The sequence below is a fragment of the Onychomys torridus genome, chromosome 7, assembly GCF_903995425.1.
Source record: "Onychomys torridus chromosome 7, mOncTor1.1, whole genome shotgun sequence".
Lineage (NCBI taxonomy): Eukaryota > Metazoa > Chordata > Mammalia > Rodentia > Cricetidae > Onychomys > Onychomys torridus.
In genome coordinates this window covers 13870090-13890966 of record NC_050449.1, presented here as the reverse complement: position 1 = coordinate 13890966, position 20877 = coordinate 13870090, and the positions used below count along the sequence as shown (strand labels likewise).

The 20877-nt window shown below is 38.8% G+C and overlaps 2 protein-coding genes across 4 annotated transcripts in view; one reads left to right on the top strand and one right to left on the bottom strand.

Moving 5' to 3' along the window:
• Window positions 1-280: 280 nt before the first annotated feature.
• Ubtfl1 (upstream binding transcription factor like 1) lies at window positions 281-1555 on the bottom strand. Its single transcript, XM_036192389.1, has one exon. It carries the CDS (start codon window positions 1553-1555, stop codon window positions 281-283), a length of 1275 nt encoding a protein of 424 aa, XP_036048282.1.
• Window positions 1556-10432: 8877 nt separating this feature from the next.
• Window positions 10433-20877, top strand: part of Naalad2 (N-acetylated alpha-linked acidic dipeptidase 2) — a 47398-nt gene continuing 36953 nt past the window's right edge. Inside the window, exons 1-6 of one of the 3 annotated variants that reach the window (XM_036193213.1) lie at window positions 10433-10450; window positions 11010-11140; window positions 11773-11884; window positions 15478-15664; window positions 17385-17486; window positions 18715-18840. In XM_036193213.1, coding sequence (XP_036049106.1) covers window positions 11059-11140; window positions 11773-11884; window positions 15478-15664; window positions 17385-17486; window positions 18715-18840 — 609 coding nt within the window. In that variant the 5' untranslated portion in view covers window positions 10433-10450; window positions 11010-11058. Of the gene's footprint in view, window positions 10451-10754; window positions 10778-10934; window positions 11141-11772; window positions 11885-15477; window positions 15665-17384; window positions 17487-18714; window positions 18841-20877 lie in introns of those variants that run through there. The other 2 variants (XM_036193212.1, XM_036193211.1) reach the window with 2 other exon arrangements.

Sequence of the window (20877 nt, the reverse complement as noted above, 5' to 3'; positions counted from 1 at the left end):
TTCCCTCTGTCAGGGAGGCCCTGGGTCTTAAACAATGATTTAGGATATGAAAGTGACTAAAATGGAGTCTAAATCTGAGGATTCCGATAAGAGAGATGTCCATCATCTTCATCTTTCTTTCTTTTCTTCCTTCCTTCCTTTCTTTCTTTCTTTCGTTTTTGTTTTTGTTTTTTTTTCCGAGACAGGGTTTCTGTTCAACTTTGCACCTTTCCTGGAACTCACTTTGCATACCAGGATGGCCTCGAACTCACAGAGATCTGCCTGCCTCTAACTCCGAAAGCTAGGATTTAGAGGCGGGCGCTAGCACCGCCGGGCCATCATCTTCATCTGTACTGCTAGAGTCGTCCGAGGAGCCGCTAGAGTCGTCTGAGGAGCCGCTAGAGCCATGCCAGGAGCTGCTAGAATCGTCTGAGGAGCTGCTAGAGTCGTCCTCTTCTCCATCTTCCATCATATTCTGCCTGAATACCTGGGAGCCACCATCAGCGCCCTGAATAGTCTCCGAAGAATCTGTTCCAGGAGCCAGCAGCTCTTGCATTTCCCCAGGCCTTTTTTGCTGCTCCTCTGCTGAATTGGACTGCTGATCTGTCCGTCCAAACTTGGGGCTTTTGCCTCCAGACATGGCCAAGTTCTTTCGCTTACCACAGGCAACCTGTGCCTTTCTGTATGCAGTGTATTCCTCAGATGACAATCCCTTCAGCCAGAGGTCCATGTCCACCTGGTATTGTTTCTGTAGCTTCTCAGCCTGAGTGTTATAGTGCTCTTTCTGGCTCTTGGGGACTTGCTGCCATCGTCTGCTAATCTCAACCCAGCGCTCCCTCAAGGGTAGACGGCACAGCTCCAGACTTGACCACGAATCTTGATGAAATTTGTGGTATCCATTCATAGGGGGTTTCTTGGGTTCTCCCTGAAATTTCATCACTGAGGGAAATGTTTTGGGAAGATCTGTTTTTAGAGGAGACTTCACGTTTTCCATATCTCTTTGTGGTTTCTTCGGGACTTTGGTTTCCCGGCTCCTGGGCACCACAGATTTCTTATAATGCTCTACATCAGGATGGTTTTTCTTGAATTTAATCAGTTTTTCCTCAAAGTCCTGTTTCTCCTTCTGGAAGTCCTGAATATATTTCTCCTTGATCTCCCGGGGCAGCTGATTGTATTTCTCTGCCAGGAGTTTGGCCAGCTGTGAGTTGTTGTATTTAGGATACCGCTGAGAGTACTTAGCCCGCTGCTCTTTGTAAAAGCGCAGATAGGCAGTCAGGGGTCTTTTGGGGAAGTCAGGATGTTTCTTACTTTGGGGCTGTTGTTTCACATGTTCATTGGCTTCTAGCACTAATTCTGACAGTGTGCGGAACTTCCTCAAATTATGAGAAAGTTGTATCCACTTTTGTTTGCACATTTTTCCTGAAAAATGTTTAAAAGCCACTTTGCCCCAGTCTAGGTCTTCCTGGGTTTTTTTGAATGATCCGGAGTCATCTGAGGGGATATTTTTCTTGATGCATTCCAGTAACTTCAGAATGTCTCCTTGGGACCATGGATAATCTTTGTCAAGTGATGCCATCACTAGCTTAGGTTCTGTGCCCACTAATAATATCTCAGTTGTGCAAACACCTCAACAGTAGCTCAAACTGCTTTAACAAACATGTACAACTTTGTAGATAGTTTCTGAATTTCAGTTAGTGTGAATCTGTTTTTCTGAAGAGAAATAAAACGAATGTTAGACTTCATTATTGGAATTTACAAAAAAAAAAAATCAGGTATCACTTGTAACATGTTACTTATATGATTAATTTACTATTAACAATGTAAAGGATAATTTCTCCTTTTGAAATAAAAGTTGTATGCCTTATATATAACATAGTTATATCATCTTCAGGCTCCTTTTCCAAATATTAGCAGAGTTTGCCTGAAAAATGTGGTAATGAAGCTGGGCATGGTGGTGTACACCTTTATTCTCAGCACCAAGGAACAAATCTGTGTAAATTCAGGGGCAGTCTGGTGTACAGATCAAATTCTAGGACAATAAGGGTTATACAGTGATACTCAAACAAACAAACAAATAAATAAATGTGAATGAAATAAACACCAGGCTAGGGAAGCTTAGATTACAAAAGAAAAAGAAGAAGGAGGAGGAGGAGGAGGAGGAGGAGGAGGAGGAGAAGAAGAAGAAGAAGAAGAAGAAGAAGAAGAAGAAGAAGAAGAAGAAGAAGAAGGCAGCAAGAGGGCCCAGTGGGGCTGGAATAAAAAGCCGAAACAAAAAGACTAATGACTAAGAAGAAAGGGACTTTCACACTGCAGTGCCCTGTCTGACTGCTCTCTCGATAGGGCCAAGCTGTTCATAACTTACATGCAAATGAGCTGAAAACAGGAGACAAGACACTGAACTCCCTAGACATCCAACTGTGGCATTTTCATGGTTTGAATGTGTCTCTGTAATAAACGATAGATTTATATAGTCCCCAGGACTCTGTCCAGAAGTAAGAGCTCTATGCTGCATCATCTTGCATAGGTTTCAAACAAGCATTTCATTACATTTGCAGTTTTATTTGGCTACTTTTTCTACATACATAAGCCTCAGTAAAAGGATTGCCCAGTAAACTGAATACTTGACAATAACACTGATAATTGTTTTTAAATATAATAAAGTAGAAATAATAAAAACCATCCATCATTTAAAAACTCTCTGCAAAGAAAATTGATAAGATCAGCTGGATCTAAATAGAAAGCTTACCTTGAACTTTTTAAATTTTGTCAAAATCAACATTATCAACCACAGGCTGGCTTCTCACTCTGGATCCTCCAGCCTGAAGCTCCCAAGTAGGGACTTGTAAACTGATTGGTTTCAATTATTTTGTTTTGATTATTTTCTTAGTGCCAGGGATAGAACAAAACATGTGCTAGGCAAGCTATTAATGAGCTGAGTCCCCAGCACTAGGAGCTCAGCAAACGTATAATGTTACTAATTGAATGTGTTATAATACACCAGTAAAATATAATTTTTTAAAAGCTTTTAAAAATATGAGACACATGACTGTAGCTTCTTATACTGTGGAAGGTTTTATACACATTGCATTTTATGAATTCTATAATGTGTACTAGGTTTAGATCCCATACTAAAAATAGAACTACATATCTCCATACATTCAAAATTTAGAATCACAAGAAACATAAAGGAGACAGAAAAAATCACATTAGTTTTAAATTTTAAAGTGATAGATCAAAATTCTGTGTTCAACAGGAAACTGAAATAACGGTGTTCTATTTATTTATTTATTTGTTTGTTTGTTTGTTTTCCGAGACAGGGTTTCTCTATGAAACAGTCCTGGCTGTCCTGGAACTCACTCTGTAGACCAGGTCCGCCTCAAACTCACAGAGATCTGCCTGCCTCTGCCTCCTGAATGCTGGGATTAAAGGCGTGCGCCGCCGCCGCCACCGCCGCCGCCACCGCCGCCGCCACCGCGGCCGCCGCCGCCGCCGCCACCACCACCACCACCACCCACCTGGTGTTCTCTTTATTAACTATGTCCAATACATCTATTTGAGAAAACTTTAAATCAGAGAAAGAAATATAAAGCCAGGATTTCAACTCACCTCCAGATGCTCTGGTCTCAACAATGCTTGCCAGAAAGTCTGCTCTTTGCTTCAGGGGTGCTGTGTCTTCTGGACTCCCTAGACAACAGTTGTGATTCTGAACTGAACACATCTTGCAGTTCTGAAGCCTTTATATACAGATCTGAAAGCCCCACCCTAAGGTGGAGTGTTCACGTGTTAGCCTGATTGAATTAACTTAGCTCACTGGATATACCCTGAGGGTTGTTTTAGCCCTCGTGGCTATTTGGCTGTTCTGCTATGGACGAAGCAGGGCACTTCATGAACACTTCCACGTGTTAATAAATTCAAAGAAACTTATTGTGGTGGCCAATCTTGGTTCATTTAAAGTCTAAGCTTCTGGACACTCCAGTAAGGAATTCTCTCTCTCTCTCTCTCTCTCTCTCTCTCTCTCTCTCTCTGAAACATGGTTTCTCCATTATGTAGCTTTGGCTCCTGAAACTTACTATGTAGATCAAGTTGGCTCTCCTCCAGTTCACAGAGATCTACCTGCCTCTGGCTCCCATGTGCTGGGATCAAAGGCGAGTGCCACCAAACCAGGCTGAGTAAGAAGTTTTCTCACTCAGCTGATTTGAAGGAGGAAGATTCACTCTAAGTCTGAGCCATACCTTCTGGTGGAGCCCACACAAAAGGACATGGAGGAAACTTCGGCTTTTTGCTGGCTTGCCCCCACTCATGTTTTCTTGCTGTGGCCAATATTAAATCTAACTTCATCAGCATTCTCATATAGACTGAAGACAAGCAACTTTCCAGGAATCCTCCAAGACTCCAAGGCCATATTTGGACTGAAGAGACTTCCAGCCTCATGGACTGAACAGCTCCTGGATTCTCAGCCTTCTGTCTGAGACAGCCATTGTTGGGTTACTCAGACACATCTTCAGTGCACAATCTAATAAGTTTCCTGTTAATTGTACAGTCCTTTTTGTCAGCTCTGTCTCTTCAGAGAACCCTGACTAAATCCATTTCAAATATCACAAGGAAATTCACTCTTCTATAATTAGTATATACTAATTTTAAAAAATCTATGTATTTAATTTTGTTGAAGATAGATTATATATTTTGGAGCTTAGAATAGGTATCTTGGAACCAGATTTATTCTTTGTGAAGGTCAGAAAGCACTGATTGAATCAGCTACTCCCCAGTTTGTTGAACTGCACCATGATCCTCTTACTCTTCCTTCCCTGAACTTGTCACCTTCATTTTAAGGTCAAACTTAGAGTCTGTTATAAATTTATCATCTAATCATCAGAAAAGCTCCTTTACTTATTTGCTGTTAGACAGGCTTGTCTGGTTCTGAGAAAAAGAATTTTTCAAATAAATAAAGAAGTAAATAGATAAAAACAAACAAACAAACAAATATATAAATAAAAGCCAGGGGGTGGTGGCTCACACCTTTAATCCCAGCACCCCAGAGGAAGAGCCAGGATCTGTGAGTTCAAGGCCAGCCTGGCCTACAGAGCAAGGTCCAGGACAGGCACCAAAACTACACAGAGAAACCCTGTCTCAACATCCCACCCCCACCCCGCAAAAAAAAAAAAAAAAGAATTCTTCACAGTAGATAGTATATACTGAAAAGGACTAGCAAGTCTTTCTCAGGTAGCTTATGACTTAAGCACAGAATTAACACTGAATCCTATTATTGACAATGCAGTTGAAGAAAACGGGGAATGGGGCTGGAGAGATGGCTCAGTGGCTCAATGGTTAAGAGCACTGAGCACTTCCAGAGGTTCTGAATTCAGTTCCCACCAGCTATGTGGTGGCTTACAACCATCTGTAATGAGATCTGGTGCCCTCTTCTGGCCTACAGTCATACATGCAGGCAGAATACTGTACACGTAATAAATATACAAATCTTTATTTAAAAAAAAGAAAATGGGGTGTGATTATTATGTCTGTGAGAACAAGGTTTATACTCTTATTAAATGAAGTAGGCTGTTCTCAGCCAATCTAGTTGGTCAGGAAGAATAACTATTTAACAAAGACTTTTTAACTCAATGGAATAAAAACAGAGTTATTTAACTTTTCCAACAATTGTCTCCATTATAAAATTATTAGCTACTCTCTTTTATATTTTGTCTTTTGTTAGGGGATCCCTGGGAAATACTGTTAAAGAAAGCTGGGGACTCTCTAGGCCACTTACCATGTCACACTGTCTCCTTCACTAGAAGACATGCAGACTGACACCATCATCAGGAAATCATGGCACCACTGAGCCTCTAGTAGCTTCTCTGTGATGCTAGTGATCTGTTGATATGGGGTTGCCTAGTCTACATGTGTTGGTTTTATATTTTTGTCCTTGATGAAGCTTTCCAATGAAGGGAGGTGGAACTTAAAACTAGATCATATGGACTTTGGTGGCCACTATTACAAGTCTGAATTTTGTTTTTAAGTTTAAAGGGGAGGCTTTGGAGTGATCTGACTGTTGCTTTAGGAGAACACTACCTTAAGTAATTGTGTGTGTGTGGTGAAGGTGGAAAGCAGTTGTGTTTGGATTGCATAATCATTATAGTCTTCTGAAGGTTTGTATGTAAAAGAAACTGAGGAATAATATGAAAAATTGAGGTGGACACAAGATTTAAAGGATTGTTGTTACTACCAGTAGAAAGGGTAGCAGGTGCTCAGCTGGCAGGAAGGATCCAGACATGAAGCAAAGACATAAAGGAGACTTCAAAAGATACTGCAGAGCAGAGTAAGGTAGCAGACCAAAAGTCTTTTTCACTTCTGACCTCTGATGTGGTGATATTGTGTTCCCAAAATATTGTGCACCCTAATAAACTTATCTGGGGTCAGAGAACAGAACAGTTACTAGATATAGAGACCAGAAAATGGTGGTACACACGCCTTTAATCCTAGCAGATTTCAGAGGCAGAGATCCGTCTGGATCTCTGTGAGTTCAAAGCCACACTGAAAACAGCCAGGCATGGTAACAAGAGCCTTTAATCCCAGGAAGTGATGTCAGAAAGCAGAAAGGTATATATAAGACATGAAAACCAGGAACTAGGCTGGTTAAGCTTTTAGGCTTTTGAGCAACTGTTCAGCTGAGATTCATTCTGGATGAGGACTCAGAGGCTTCCAGTCTGAGGAAACAGGATCAGCTGAGGAATTGGCAAGACCTTTTAAGATTCATGCTACACTCTGATGAAGGATGGTAGGAAGAGAAAATGGCTGGTTAGCTAGCTTCTAGGAAATGGTATCATTAAATGAGAATAAATATCAGAAAGAGAGACTGTTAAAGAGGACATAGAAAGCACTGAGACACCAAGGTTACTGAAGGAAAGTAGAGAACACAGACAGAAAAGACACCAGAATGATTAATGCTGGCAAAGTGTCATGGGTAACAAACAGATGGGATGTGTATGTTAATGATAAGAGAGGAACAATGCTGAGTGGGAAAATCTGGGTTAAAGGCAGTGTTCGTAACTTACCAGTATTCTAACTGGAATGTCAGTTTGACAGGAGCTGAGGCAGAGACCTTCACCTTCACTTGAAATAAGTGGCTGTTCCCTAATTTCTACATTTATTGTTGAGTAGAGTAATTGTGACATCAGAAGAAAACCATCCAATCCTGGTTTCTGCTTTTTCTCTAAATTTCTTCTCCTCTTTGCTAGTCTTTTCTCACTACCTTTATTTCACTTATCATCTGTCCAACAGGTTTCTCTATATTGATCAGTATGCTAACACTATAGCATGTCAATTTCTATTTGTTTTTGAGACAGGGTTTCTCTGTGTAGCTTTGCGCCTTTCCTGGATCTCACTCTGTAGACCAGGCTGGCCTCGAACTCACAGTGATCCGCCTGGTTCTGCCTCCCGAGTGCTGGGATTAAAGGCGTGCGCCACTACCACCAGCTGTCAATTTCTATTTGTAATGAAAATTGTGCCCAGACTCTTAGAAATGTTCAACTGGAATGCCTCTCTTCTCATGAATCACAGTACTCAAGGTACTCAACATTTGCTTTTTGGAAAGTAAGCATTGCTGTCTCAATGACCATTTCTGTAGTAGTGTTACCTTGTGATATCTTTAATGGTTTAATGCTTGTATTTATAAAGAGGGTATTTAGAATAAGGCTAAACCTTAAAGGTGGAATTTCTGACACAACCACTGTTGAGAATGTGGATGTGACAAATATCTAGTCACTAAACCCTTTCTAACACTTAATTATTAAAATATTATTAAGATATATATGCTATACACATTGCTTTATTGGTATACATTTCACACTGGTTTGTTTGATTTTGTTTTAAAAACAGGGCCTATGTATTTCAGGCTAGCTTAGAGCTCATTGCTTAGTACAAGATGTCTTCCAAGTTTTTGAGGTAAATCTCCTCAGCCTCTTTAGTTTTGGGATTAGAAGTGTGTGCCATGCTGGGTGGTGTTGGCACATGCCTTTAATCCCAGCATTTGGAAAGCAGAGCCAGGCGGATCTCTGTGAGTTTGAGGCCAGGCTGGTCTACAGAGTGAGTTCCAGGAAAGGTGCAAAGATACACAGAGAAACCCTGTCTCTAAAACAAACAAACAAACAAACAAACAAACAGTGTGCCACTACACCTAGCTCTATTTCATCATTTTTCAAAAGATTAGACATAAACCAGTTGAAGTGACTTGATTTTGGAGTTGTAAGGATGCTTCTAAAATGTGAGAAGAGGAAGAAAAAAAATTTATATAAAAGCATTCAACTTGATGAATGAGAAAGCAATATATTTTGGAGGCTCACCAAATGAGTAGATCAAATAGTTTTATGGAGAGATGGGTTTCCAATAGAAAATTTTTTTTATATTATTTTAGCTTTGAAGAAAAATTTTTAGAAAATGTTAGCAAATATCAATAGTATTGGTTTTTTACATATTCTTTGCAAATATTTACATATTCTTTGCAAATATCTGTCAAGATGCTAATTATTAGAAATCATTACTTAACAGTAGCCTTCTGTTATACACTTAATGGAGCAGAAATTCTGAATGCTTGCAGATTCCATAGTAATAAAAGGCCGAAGACTCTGGAGCTAGCCAATCACACTTCTTATAATGGATTTTCAGGACTCAGACTGCAGATGCCGCCTGATAGGGTATCGGCGGCGGTCATATTGGAGGTAATACTGCTTTTTCTTAGAACTTATTATATGAAATAATTTATCCAACCTTATCAGTCCATCATAGGTCTTATAATGGCAAGTATCACATCCTCAAGAGTTTGTACAATGTGTGTCATGTAATAGTTGCTTATTAAATGTTGACTGAATCAATATGCTAATTTCAATTTTGGAAGATTAATCAAATTGACAAAGTGATAAATAATGCATCAACTTCTACTTGTCGAACTTCAATTGGCTGTCAAAATTGAGATAGGGTGGGGAAAATTGAAATTTGAAAATAATTTAGTTACTTTAATCATTAGTTGCCATCTTTTCTCTCACAAACCTAACTGAATTTTTGTGTACTTTTAGATACCAGCCTGGAAACTAGCAAATTATATAAACAGTTCCCAAAATATTTATGTGGAATACAAGTAACATTTCATACTGTTTGTGATTGGAGGTAATTCTTGTCCCAGCTGTTAGATACTGGACAGTTACTTAAAACCATATATTCAGCCTGTTATGATAGAGCTCGCCTTTAATCCCAGCATTCAGGAGACAGAGGCAGGCAGATCTATGGGTTTGAGCCCAGCTTGGTTTATAGAGCAAGTTCCAGGACAGAGAAACCCTGCCTCAAAAAAGTAAACAACCAACAAAACTCTGACATTCTTTATTTACATAACAGCTTTCTTTCTTTCTTTCTTTCTTTTTTTTTTTTTGTTTTGTTTTTTTGTTTTGTTTTTTAACAGCTTACTTTCTTAAGCTCTATTAGGGGAGTGTGTCCACTTCACAGTCTCCTGTGCCTTTGAAATAATTTCATTCTAATTTTCTATGTATTCATCCACATGGAGGGGAATTCATTTTGACATGAAAATGTATTTGAAAAGGTGTTTATTTCTAAAATTGAGACTGACAGAGACATTGGTTTAGGACAGTCTAGAGAGCCACTATTGAAGGAACTGGTGGGGCTTTAAAAGTATACAAACACTTAGAATTAAGTTGTCAGGGCAGGGGATTTGGCACAGTTGGTAGAAGGCACACCTAGCATGAACAAGGATGTGAGTTCCTTTCCCACAACCATAGAAATGGTGCCTGGGGGCACACTCCTCAGGAGTTCAAGATTGCCTTTGCCTGCATAGCAAATTCAAGGCCAGACTGGGAGACTTCTTTCAAAAACAAACAACAAACAAACAAGCTTATTGTATTAAAAGTATCTCTGTGAGTTTGAGGCCAGCCTGGGCTACAGAGTGAGATCCACGAAAGGCTCTAAAGCTACACAGAGAAACCCTGTCTCGAAAAACCAAAAAAAAAAAAAAAAGGAAAAAGAAAAAGTAATTTTTTAAGGCAGCTTTTAGGGCTTTTGCCAAGTTAGAATAGAAAAGCCATTTGATACAGCAATCAATTATAACATCCAAGAGAAACACACTAGGAACTTTCAGCACCTTATTGGAAGTAAGGTGTCTCACCCGAAGTCATTAAGAATGCCCAGGATGTGGAGAACAGCTGGGCATATCGTAGAGGTGTTATCGCCTTCATCATCCACTGGGGAATTTGATTTGGCTGCAAATGTGTTTCTGGCTAGAGATGAAAAGTCAGCTATCACTTGTTAGACCTTCCCTTTGGGAGAGATGAAGGCAGGAATTCTTTTTGCAAGACCTGCTATTTTGCCAACTTTCTAAACACTTTTAAAGGGAAATGCTTTTTAAGTTAACAGGACAAGGACAGAAGTGACATTTAGAACTTACTGCCACTAATAGTGCAAGGCCTTTGCAATGGTGAATTTTGTTCATTTGTAGCTACAATATTCCAGTGAAGTAATGTTTTAAAAACTGCTACAGAGGGTTGGGGATTTAGCTCAGTGGTAGAGAGCTTGCCTAGCAAACGCAAGGCCCTGGGTTCGGGCCTCAGCTCTGGAAAAATAAAAAATAAATAAATAAATTAATTAAAATAAAATAAAAAGTGCTACAGAAGCACAGAAATGCGGAGTCCTGTTCAGATATGCGTGTTGGGGTGGAGAGGGAAGAATTAGGTCTCAGTCTCTAGGATTTGGTGTTACAGGGTTGAGGCTCCAGCTTGTTACAGAAGTAGAATCTGAAAGCAAGGTAAGGAACTCTTCAGTGAGATTTGCAGTGAAATTGCTCTTCTTAGGATGTGTTTGACCAAAGGCTGGTTGGTCTCTTCAGTAAATAATCGGAGCTCTTTTAAGAGCTTCCTGTGCTGCTCCGCCTTCCACTGCAGGCAGATTGAGCAGGCTGCTCCCTGCAGGGCTTCCGCAGCCTTGCAGTTTCCGGATCTTTGCAAAGTCTTCTGCTCACCCCGGCTTTCCATCTGCAGCCCCCAGGCCTGCGGTTGCAGTCCCCCGAGCTCCCAGGCCCAGGACGGCATGGCGAAGCCTAGGCATCTCAGGGGTTTGGGGATTTGCGTGGCCGTAGTGCTGGCGTCCTTCCTCGCCGGCTTTACTCTGGGTAAGTGTGAAAGTTGGGTGAGGAGATGTTACTGGAGGGAGAAGCCCAGAGCGGGCTGGACTGTGTTCTGTGGAGTTCCCAAAAGGACACAGCAAAAGTAGAGAGCGAGTAGAATGCATTTAAATCGGAATTCAACTTTATTAAGTTCCTATTGCGTGTAGACTACTGCTGTGGGTCGCTGGGAAGAGAACACGGGCTGTTACTATTTATGTGCATGGGAAAAAGATGACTATTTCTAAGTAATTATGAATTGAAACCATTTTTTACATGGATTTTTTTCAGTGCTTCTTGAGTGTCAGGGGTTGTTTATGAACTAGATTTCAAAAGAGAGCCTGAAAGGCCATAGCACAAGAGAAGTAGGCAACAGTTCTTAAAGTAAGCCTGTGCTAACCAACTGAGAGTTATATGTGTATGAGAATTTTTAAAGCTTTCTGCAATTAGCATGTTTTCCCCCCAAAAGTGCACAGTGAAATGTTGGTTAGATATCATTATTTTTTATTATTTATTTATTATCTATTTGTTTGTTTGTTTACTTTACTGGGGTCTTATAGTCAGAAGCAGTCAGTGTGCTTGTGTCTGTGTGTCTTTCTGTGTGTTGTTTGTGTGTATCTGTAATCCCACTTCACCCCCAGGCTGGTTTATTAAGCCTCTCAAAGAAACAACGACATCAGCTCATTACCATCAAAATATGCAGTGGAAACTCCTATCTGAAATGAAAGCTGAAAACATTAGATCATTTCTTCGGTAAGTTTGTTTTTCATTTTTATCTTATAAACAGTGTTTGTTGCATGAACAAATGCATTAAAACTTGGCCAGCCTTTACTTATATGTGAAATTATAAATTTCTCATTAGTTCGCTGATTTTTAAAATGTCTCTAAACCACTCAGGATGAAATCCATGGTCTGTTACAGAGGAGTCTTTTCTCACCTATAACTTCATCCCACAGAAAAGTATCTGGTCAGTCTTTTTAGAGATATTTCAGTGTCGTGTAACCTAGAACTGCAAACTGAATGCGATTTTTTTTTCCTAGAATTTTTTTTTATTGCTCTTCACATACACATTTGTTTTGTTTTGTTTTGTTTGTTTTCAAGAAAGACTCTGTTAAGCCCTGGCTGTCCTGGCACTCAGTCTGTAGACCAGGCTGGCCTTGAACTCAGAGATCTCCTTGCCTCTGCCTCCCAAATGTTTAAGATATTTTTTTTCTCCCCGGAGCTAAGGACCGAACCCAGGGCCTTGTGCTTGCTAGGTAAGCACTCTACCACTGAGCTAAATCCCCAACCCCACTTTTTTTTTTTTTTTTTTATAGCCGTTTATTGAAGGAGGGAGGAGGTCTTAAATACTGGCTTACAGCACAATGGGAGAACCCCTGAGGGCAGAAGTTCACTTCTGATGTTTTACAATCTTGCATCTAAGTTGTTAACGCCCAATATGCTGGATACACAGACAAGGAGCTTCCATTAAGCACTGAATGCGATTTTTTTGTTCCTTGTGCATTAACTAGAAAAATCTTTCCCCACCCTTCTACTCCCTCTCTTTACTACATTCTGTTAAGAGTTGGGACACTGGCAGCCTGGTGACTTAGAAAGAAGATCAGTGTTTCTGATTATGGCTGCCTTACATTTTTTCCCCCTTCATTTTGCAAATAAAATTTTTTTTTTGCTCAAACAGTGAACAAAATGAAAACAGTAAAGACAATGTAAACTTTTCAACTTCTTTTTTTTTTTTTTTTTTTGGTATGTGGAGCTGAGGATCGAACCCAGGGCCTTGCGCTTGCTAGGCAAGCACTCTACCACTGAGCTAAATCCCCAACCCCTCAACTTCTTTTTGAAGGCAGTTACTGTAACACATTTTTGTTCTCAGACTCCCTCAAAAAGAGCACCATTAACAAATCAGCTTTGTTGAATGATAATTTACATAAACTACACGCCTTCAGAACCTTTCGATTTCAGAGATTTTACAGATGTATTATAGTCAACAAACCACATGTTCTACTGGGATCCTGAGAATTCAAATTCTCTGGTCATTAGTTGAAGAAGGGATGTGCAATGAGGTTATGCTTCATGAAAGGTGAAGGAAGTGTAACTAAAGAAGCTTTCCTTTAGTGAATGAAAAATGCAAGAGGGAACAGTGTTCTTACTTATTCTTTGATTGAACATTACCAAATTACTGTTCAATTTGGATCACAAAGGGAAACTCAAAGGTCTGGTTTTCTTTTTTTCTCCTTTTTTCACTCCTGTGTTCCATTTCATCGAGCCCTCTAGAAGATGAGAAATACAAGGTCATGATTAATCCTCCATCTCCATGTAAAGAAACACACTAATTTTTTCTAATTGCAAAAATAGTATCTGCCGAGCTGGAGAGATGGCTCAGAGGTTAAGAGCACTGGCTGCTCTTCCAGGGGTCCTGAGTTCCATTCCCAGCAACCACATGGTGGCTCACAACCATCTGTAATGAGATCTGGTGCCCTCTTCTGACACACAGGTATACTGTATACATAATAAATAAATAAATCTTAAAAAAAAAATAGTATCTATCTACTGTAGAAAGTGAGACAACAATGAACTGTTGCCATACTTGGGTTTCTATTGCTGTGATAAACACCATGACCAAAAGTAATTTTGGGGGGTGGGCAAGGGTTTATTTCATCTTAGAACTCTTAGAAAATACTCCATCACTGAGGAAAGTCAGGACAAAAACTCAAGAGAGGAACCTGGTGGTAACAACCAAAGCATAAACTGTGAATGCTGTTTACTGGCTTGCTTAGTTTGTTGTTTTATTGATTCCAGGACCACCTGCCCAGGTATGGCACTGCCCATGGTGGCTGGGCCCTCCCAATAAAGCATTAATCAAGAAAATGCCTCACATACTTGTCTGCAAGGCCAGTCTGAAGGAGGCGATTCCTCAAATGAGATTCCCCATACTAGAATACTCTTGGTTGTCAAGTTGAAAACTATAATCAAAACAAAACAAAACCATAACCAACACAAGTATGTAAAGTAGAAATTTAATATACTTAGGCTTGAAGTATTTTTCTCTAGCTGTAAAATAACTTTTCTGAATTCATTGTACTTTGTAAAGGAAATATTTGACATATTCAACATCTGTAGCCTGCAGTTTTCACTTAAGGACATGAAGAGAGAGAGCTTCACAGAGCTTGATACTCGAGTCTTTATGGATGAGTCATAGTTTGCAGGTAGGAGAGGGAAGACTCTAGTTGATGGAGAAATATTTATTATGGAAAGAAGACCTTGTGCAAAGTCTACAAACAATGAAAATGACAGTGGAAAGAGTGCTGTTGAGCAGAAGCTTGTGAGCACAGTAACAGTGAACAAGGCTGAAAGATGGAAGGGTGGGTCAAATGTATGTTGGGTTATGAACATTATAGTCTAGATTATATGGAACTGTCCAAGTATCATGAGCAATCATGCAGTAAGATTGGATCAACTGCTAAAATGCACTATTCCTCAAAATCAGAAAGTTATAATTTCAAGGTCTAGCCCAGGCATTTATTAGCTATAAATATATGAACTTCTTTCTCAGTTATTTTATTTGCAAAATAGGAGAAAGAAGAGTGGTCGTGAGGATGAAGATGGAATGTAAAAGTGCTGGCACCAGGGTTTTAATGAAAATTTCATCTTCATGTCCATGGGTTTTTGTTTTTTAGTTTTAGGGTTTTTTTGTAATATTATTTCTCTACAGATGTAAGTGGAAAAGAGAAAAATCCTTTAACATAATATTTGTCTAAAGTAAAATAAATCTCTTTACTAACTCTTTGTGGGGTTATTAAAATCCTATAGCTCTTTTACACCCAGAACTAAGAAAATATCACCCAAAGTAATTTAACAGATCTGTGTTTTTCATGTCACAGACAAGACCTTGGCACTATAGAATACGTAAGTTCATGGACTTTCATTTCAATGAAATAAATACATTGCTACATACATGTTATAGTTGCTAGAAGCATCTAAGACAAATGCAGAGTACTTGGCTGTTCCTGAATAAATATTAAGACTTCTCCCTCAAAATGTCCTCAGTTCACTCATAAACATCAGTGTTGCCTCCTTGTTGTAGAGCTGTGACATTCTTATAGGTGTCCTCTCACATTTAGTCTGTGCTATTGTGTTTACCATGGATTATGTTATTCATAGAGGGAGCAGAACATGGAAATTGCAGTTTTGCTTAATTATTTTAAAGAGTCATGCCTGAAAATTGGTATATCCAACTAAGATTTTTCTACGTCTGATAGAAAATTGATGCATGACTTGCTGAAAGGTGAGCCATGTAGCATCATTTGGACGTACTCTCTTAATTCTCAATGTTATTCCTCTCATTTCAGTTCCTTTACAACATTTCCCCATCTGGCAGGAACACAACAAAATTTACTGCTTGCCAAGAAAATCCAAACACAGTGGAAGAAGTTTGGATTGGATTCAGCCAGCTTGGTTCATTATGATGTTCTTTTATCTTACCCAAATGAAACGAATGCAAACTATGTATCAATTGTGGATGAACATGGAGTTGAGGTGATGTAGAATTCTTGGGAGTTTTTGTATTTTACAATCTCTGGCTTGTACTTTGCCTTTGAGACAGGATCTCACTTTTTGGCTCATGCTGGCCTGGAATCTACTGGATGAATCAGACTGTCCTCAAATCTGTGGTGAATCTCTTGCCTCTGCTTCCTGAGTTCTGAGATTACAGGTGCACACAACCCAGTTCATTGCTTTCTTCTTGCTCCTTCATTGATTAGAATGTAGAGTCAAGTAACAATAGAGCTTTGTTAATAGTGCAGTACCATTTACATCATTCGGAAAAAATGGATAGACTGCAAACTCTCGGTGTCTGCCTGTGTACACACATGGTACTAATTCCTCAGACCAGAATGAAGATTAGGACATAGTTCTCTTGCTTATTAGGGTGAGGCCAACAAAGGGATACGTTATTTAAAGTCAGTAGGGTGAGTGCTGGGAAGAGAGAACTAAGGTTCTTGATCTACAAAGGAACAGATCATTTAGCCTAAACAAGGAGATAGAAAGTCTTCCTGGTAGAATTGATATATGAGTCAGAAGAGAGAATAAGACTTTAACCACATGAAAACTTACAGCAAGGTAAGAGAGTTCTAGTCAGAGGAAAGCAACTAGACATGCCTGAATGTGTATCATGGCTTGGTATTATTGGTAGAGTCTAAAGATTTTGTGTATTCCAATAGTGTGAAAGCAAAGTGAGCTACAAAAAGGGATCAACTAGTAGATATGTTATGGAGACAGGTCATAGGATTATATTATATCTTCAGGAATTAGATGTCAAGCTTCAATAATGAAACCTCCTGAAAAGCTTAGGAAAAGCAAAGATAGGACGGAAAAGCATGTTAGCTAGTGCACTGGCAACATCATGTATAGACTAGGCAGGGAGTCAAAGTTACAACTGTAACAATAGTTCAAGTCAAGGTTGAAGCCCTGAATTAGGCTACAAGCAGAAGTAAAGAGGAAGGCTGAATTTGAGAAGCAGTTCTCGAGTGTGTTACCCGCATGGTTCATGGCTGACTTGAGCAAGGAAGAAGTGCATAAATAATCAGGATGACTGTCCACTCCCAACTGCCTGGTGCAGCTGGCTTATCTAGTGAGGAGGTGGGAGATGCAGAGCCACAAGTAGGCTTTGGGATGGTAGAAGGTAAAAGCAAATTTTAATATGTTGAGTTTGAACATCAAAGCTAAGTGGTCACCTGGCTCTTAAATACAGGAATGTGAAATGCTGAGTCTCAGAAGCATATTAGATGTTGGCACAGTCTTAATAGTGAAATTACACAGGAAGGCAGAGAAAATTAGTCAAGAAGTGGTAAAGGGATAAAATATGCTAACAATTTAATTGATGATGAAAGAGTAGAGCTTTGCAAGGGAAGAAGAAAGGACTACCGAGGAAATCACAAAAGTGCCACCATCGGCGGCATTTCCTTTGTTCACTTTTAAGCAGTGTTGGGGATGGAATTCAACATGATATAGAAGTATTCTATCACCGAGCTACACCCTAGTCCATGAATGCCACCTTTGCAGCTCTGCTTCTACACTTAATAAGAGAACACTTAATCACTTCAGACTATTATTTTGAAGATGATATCGAACTTACTGTTGTCAGCAGGATTCATTTATTTAATTATAAAACCTTACCTAAGTGTAACTTAGGGGCAAGATGCCTTAATAGTAACCTGGAATTATTCTCTGTGACTTGACATGTTTGAATTCTTGCTAGATTTTTAAAACATCATACTTTGAACCACCACCAGATGGATATGAGAATGTAACAAACATCGTACCACCATATAATGCGTTTTCAGCTCATGGAATGCCAGAGGTAAAAAAAAATAAACAAATAAAAATAATTACACTTTTAAATTGTCTTTATTATGTTTAGGAATGTTCCTTGTAAAAAATTACATTTTTAAACATTCATACCTTCACGCCTTTCTTTGTTATATGAAAGCCTGTATAGAGAAATACAACCAAGGGGAATTCACATGCAGACTAAATGTTTGTGTAGTCATTGTTTAATGGTCAGTACTATGAACACCTTCAAACATTAAAATTATTTTTTCGTAATAGAAAAGATCCCAGGGAGAGAAAAAATGAAACAAATGCACTGCAAGGAGTCCCGCTGGCGCAGCCAGCCCTCTCCCGAACAGCAGACTGCAGAGTGAGCTTGTGGCAGGTGCCCTCGTCAGCTTCCCCACTGCTCACAATGTGAAGTTTGAATGATCTTTATCCAGCTGTTCCCGTAGTTCACACACTGGGGATTTCAGAAGCTATCTCCAATTGATATCCACTTGCAAATGAAAAGTTAGTTTTCTCCACAGAAGTCTCACTAGGGAAACAAACCACTCTTAAGGGTAGGCCGCCCTGTGTAGCAGTAGATGACAAACACAAAATGAACCCAACGGTGTCTTTGGAGGTTCTTTGTCTCATAATTTTAAGTCAGGCTTTTTTAATCTGACTGATTCGTTGCTTATCTATTATGGCTTCTAGTTTTACGTGTTTATTGAATTACTTTGTGTGTGAATACATGTGTCTGTGCATTTATATGCATTTCCTACCACTTTTCTTTCACTCTTGCTCTTTTCTGATTTGTTTTGTTTTGTTTTTATCTTACTTTACTTTATTATCATTCCTTAGATGCCTGTTTGTTTTCTAATGAGAGACAGGAAGGCTGTGGATCCTGACGGGGGAGGAGATGAAGAACAGAAAGGAGTTGGGAGGGGACCATTATCAGAATATATTATACTAAAAATATTTTCAATAAAAGAGAAAAGATTGTAAAACTGAAGCTAAAAATTAAAACACAGTTGAGATTATTGAAATGGCATTGATTGTTTCTTGCTGATATTTTCTTCTGGAGAACAACTATTGTAAATACATCTTAGCTCCTTAAAGGAGTTTTTGAACAGTTAAGATGATGTTGTAATGAATTCCAAATGTTAATTAATCCCAAATAAGGAAAGAAAATTGCCAATATAGTTTTGAAGAACAAATTATTTTAATTTTATTTTTAAGACAGTAGCATATGTATCTTTCCCATTTCCCTGTAGGGAGAACTTGTATATGTCAACTATGCTCGCACTGAAGACTTCTTCAAACTAGAAAGAGAGATGAACATCACCTGCACTGGAAAGATTGTTATTGCAAGATACGGGAAGATCTTTCGAGGAAATAAAGTAGGGTATTCTTTTTTTCTAGAGGGAAGGGGAGAGGTTGGATCCCACAGATATTAATGGTCAGTTATATTCACTCTGAAATTGCTCTTAATTTTAATTATTTTTTTGGTTGTTCTCCATGGGTACACAGAAAACTTATTGTGGTATAACTATATTTCTAAGAAGGAAATTATTTTTGTTACAAAAGTAGTATTTTCTTTTTTAAAGTCAATAAGAGGAAATATGTATCAATTAAAAGGAACATTTCCTCTCTATTGCCCAACTTAATTTTTCTAGACATATTCAGTTTTAGTCACCCCTTCCTGATTTAATTCTTTGAGTTTTAATTATGAATATATGTATACTTTATGCAATTATTATGGTTAAATTTTAAAGACGCCATTGTACACTGTGTGTTCTGTAGCATTGTTGTTCCCACCCAGCTATTCATGCACATATCCATGGTAACACACTAAGCTGTACAGTATAGCAGTAGTTAAGGGGCTAGGACTCTGCACATTTCCATGGTAACACTGTAAGAGCTGTACAGTATAGCAGCAGTTAAGGGGCTAGGACTCTGACTCCATACCTGGGTCAGGCATAGTCTGGGCCTGAATCCTAGATCTTTTTAATGTCAACTACTTTCTCTGTGCCAGTGTCCTCATGAGTGGAATAGGATTGCCAATAATACCAACCTCAAAGGGTTCTTCATAGGATCCTAGTCTGCACTGAGAGCATCTCAGTAGCAAACTTATACTAGTAATTTCTGTGTAACTATTTATTAAATGCCTCGTTAATTTAAGTGGGAACATAATATTTTTCAGAATTGATAGTTTATTTAATCATTCTTCTATTGATAGATGCTTTCCTCAGTTGGGCTTCAATATGTTACTACTATAAAGAATTCCATTGTTAACATTTCACGGCTGGGTGGAGGTGGCGCACGCCTGTAATCCCAGCCTGTAATCCCAGCACTGGGGGGGGGGGGGGGGGGCAGGCGGGAGGCAGAGGCAGGTGGATCTTTGTGAGTTCAAGGCCAGCCTGGCCTACAGAGCTAGTCCAGGACAGGCTCCAAAGCTACAGAGAAACCCTGTCTCGAAAAAACAAAACAAAACAACAACAACAACAAAACCCCAAAAAACCATTTCACATATACTTCAAATATTTGCATGCAATTTTTGTGATATAGATTCCTAAAAATTAAGGCTGGGTACTATACATACATATATACATATATATATAAACATATATACACACACACACACACACACACACATATATACATGTGTTATATATATGTATTATATATATATATATATATATATATATATATGTATGTATTATATGTTCTTTCATAATTTTGATGAAATGACCAAATTTCTTTTCCAGAAAGTTGAGATATTAACAAAGCTGAGTGCTTTCTTAATATCATAATACATATGAGAGAGCCAAGAGTGGGAGTTACCTGTCTTTTGCTGTAACATATCTGATGATTAAGAATTCAGTTATCTTGGGGTGGGGGCAGGAGGGGAAGGACAGGGGAACCCATGGCTGATACGTAAAATTAAAACACAAATATCCATATAAAAAAATAAAATTTGAAATAAAATTTAAAAAAAGAGTTCAGTTATCTCACAGAATAAAGTTTTCTGTTCTTAGCAAATCCAGATCGTTAGATGCTTACAAAGTTACTTTTGAAAAACACACTGTGACTGTTCTACATAAAGTTGAAAACCTGTTTGCTTATGTAAGTATTTGTAAAATGCTTTCTCAGTGATGTGTAAGATTTTTGTGGGTAGTTGGTTAAGAGTATGGCATCAGTCATATTCTCAACAACACTTTCATTTTAGTAGAGGAGACACACACTAGAAAGATATTTTAATATATTATAAACTGTCCTATGATAGAAATATATAAAATAAGTATAAAGAAGAGAGACTTTAATTTTGCAAGTTTGGGAATAACAGGAACAATTTTTTTTCCCCTGAGACAGGGTTTCTCTGTGTAGTTTTGCGCCTTTCCTGGAACTCACTTTGTAGACCAGGCTGGCCTCGAACT

What these genes read in the sequence shown, in the direction of transcription:
- Ubtfl1 (XM_036192389.1), bottom strand. Translation starts at nt 1,555, where the DNA reads ATGGCATCACTTGACAAAGATTATCCATGGTCCCAAGGAGACATTCTG.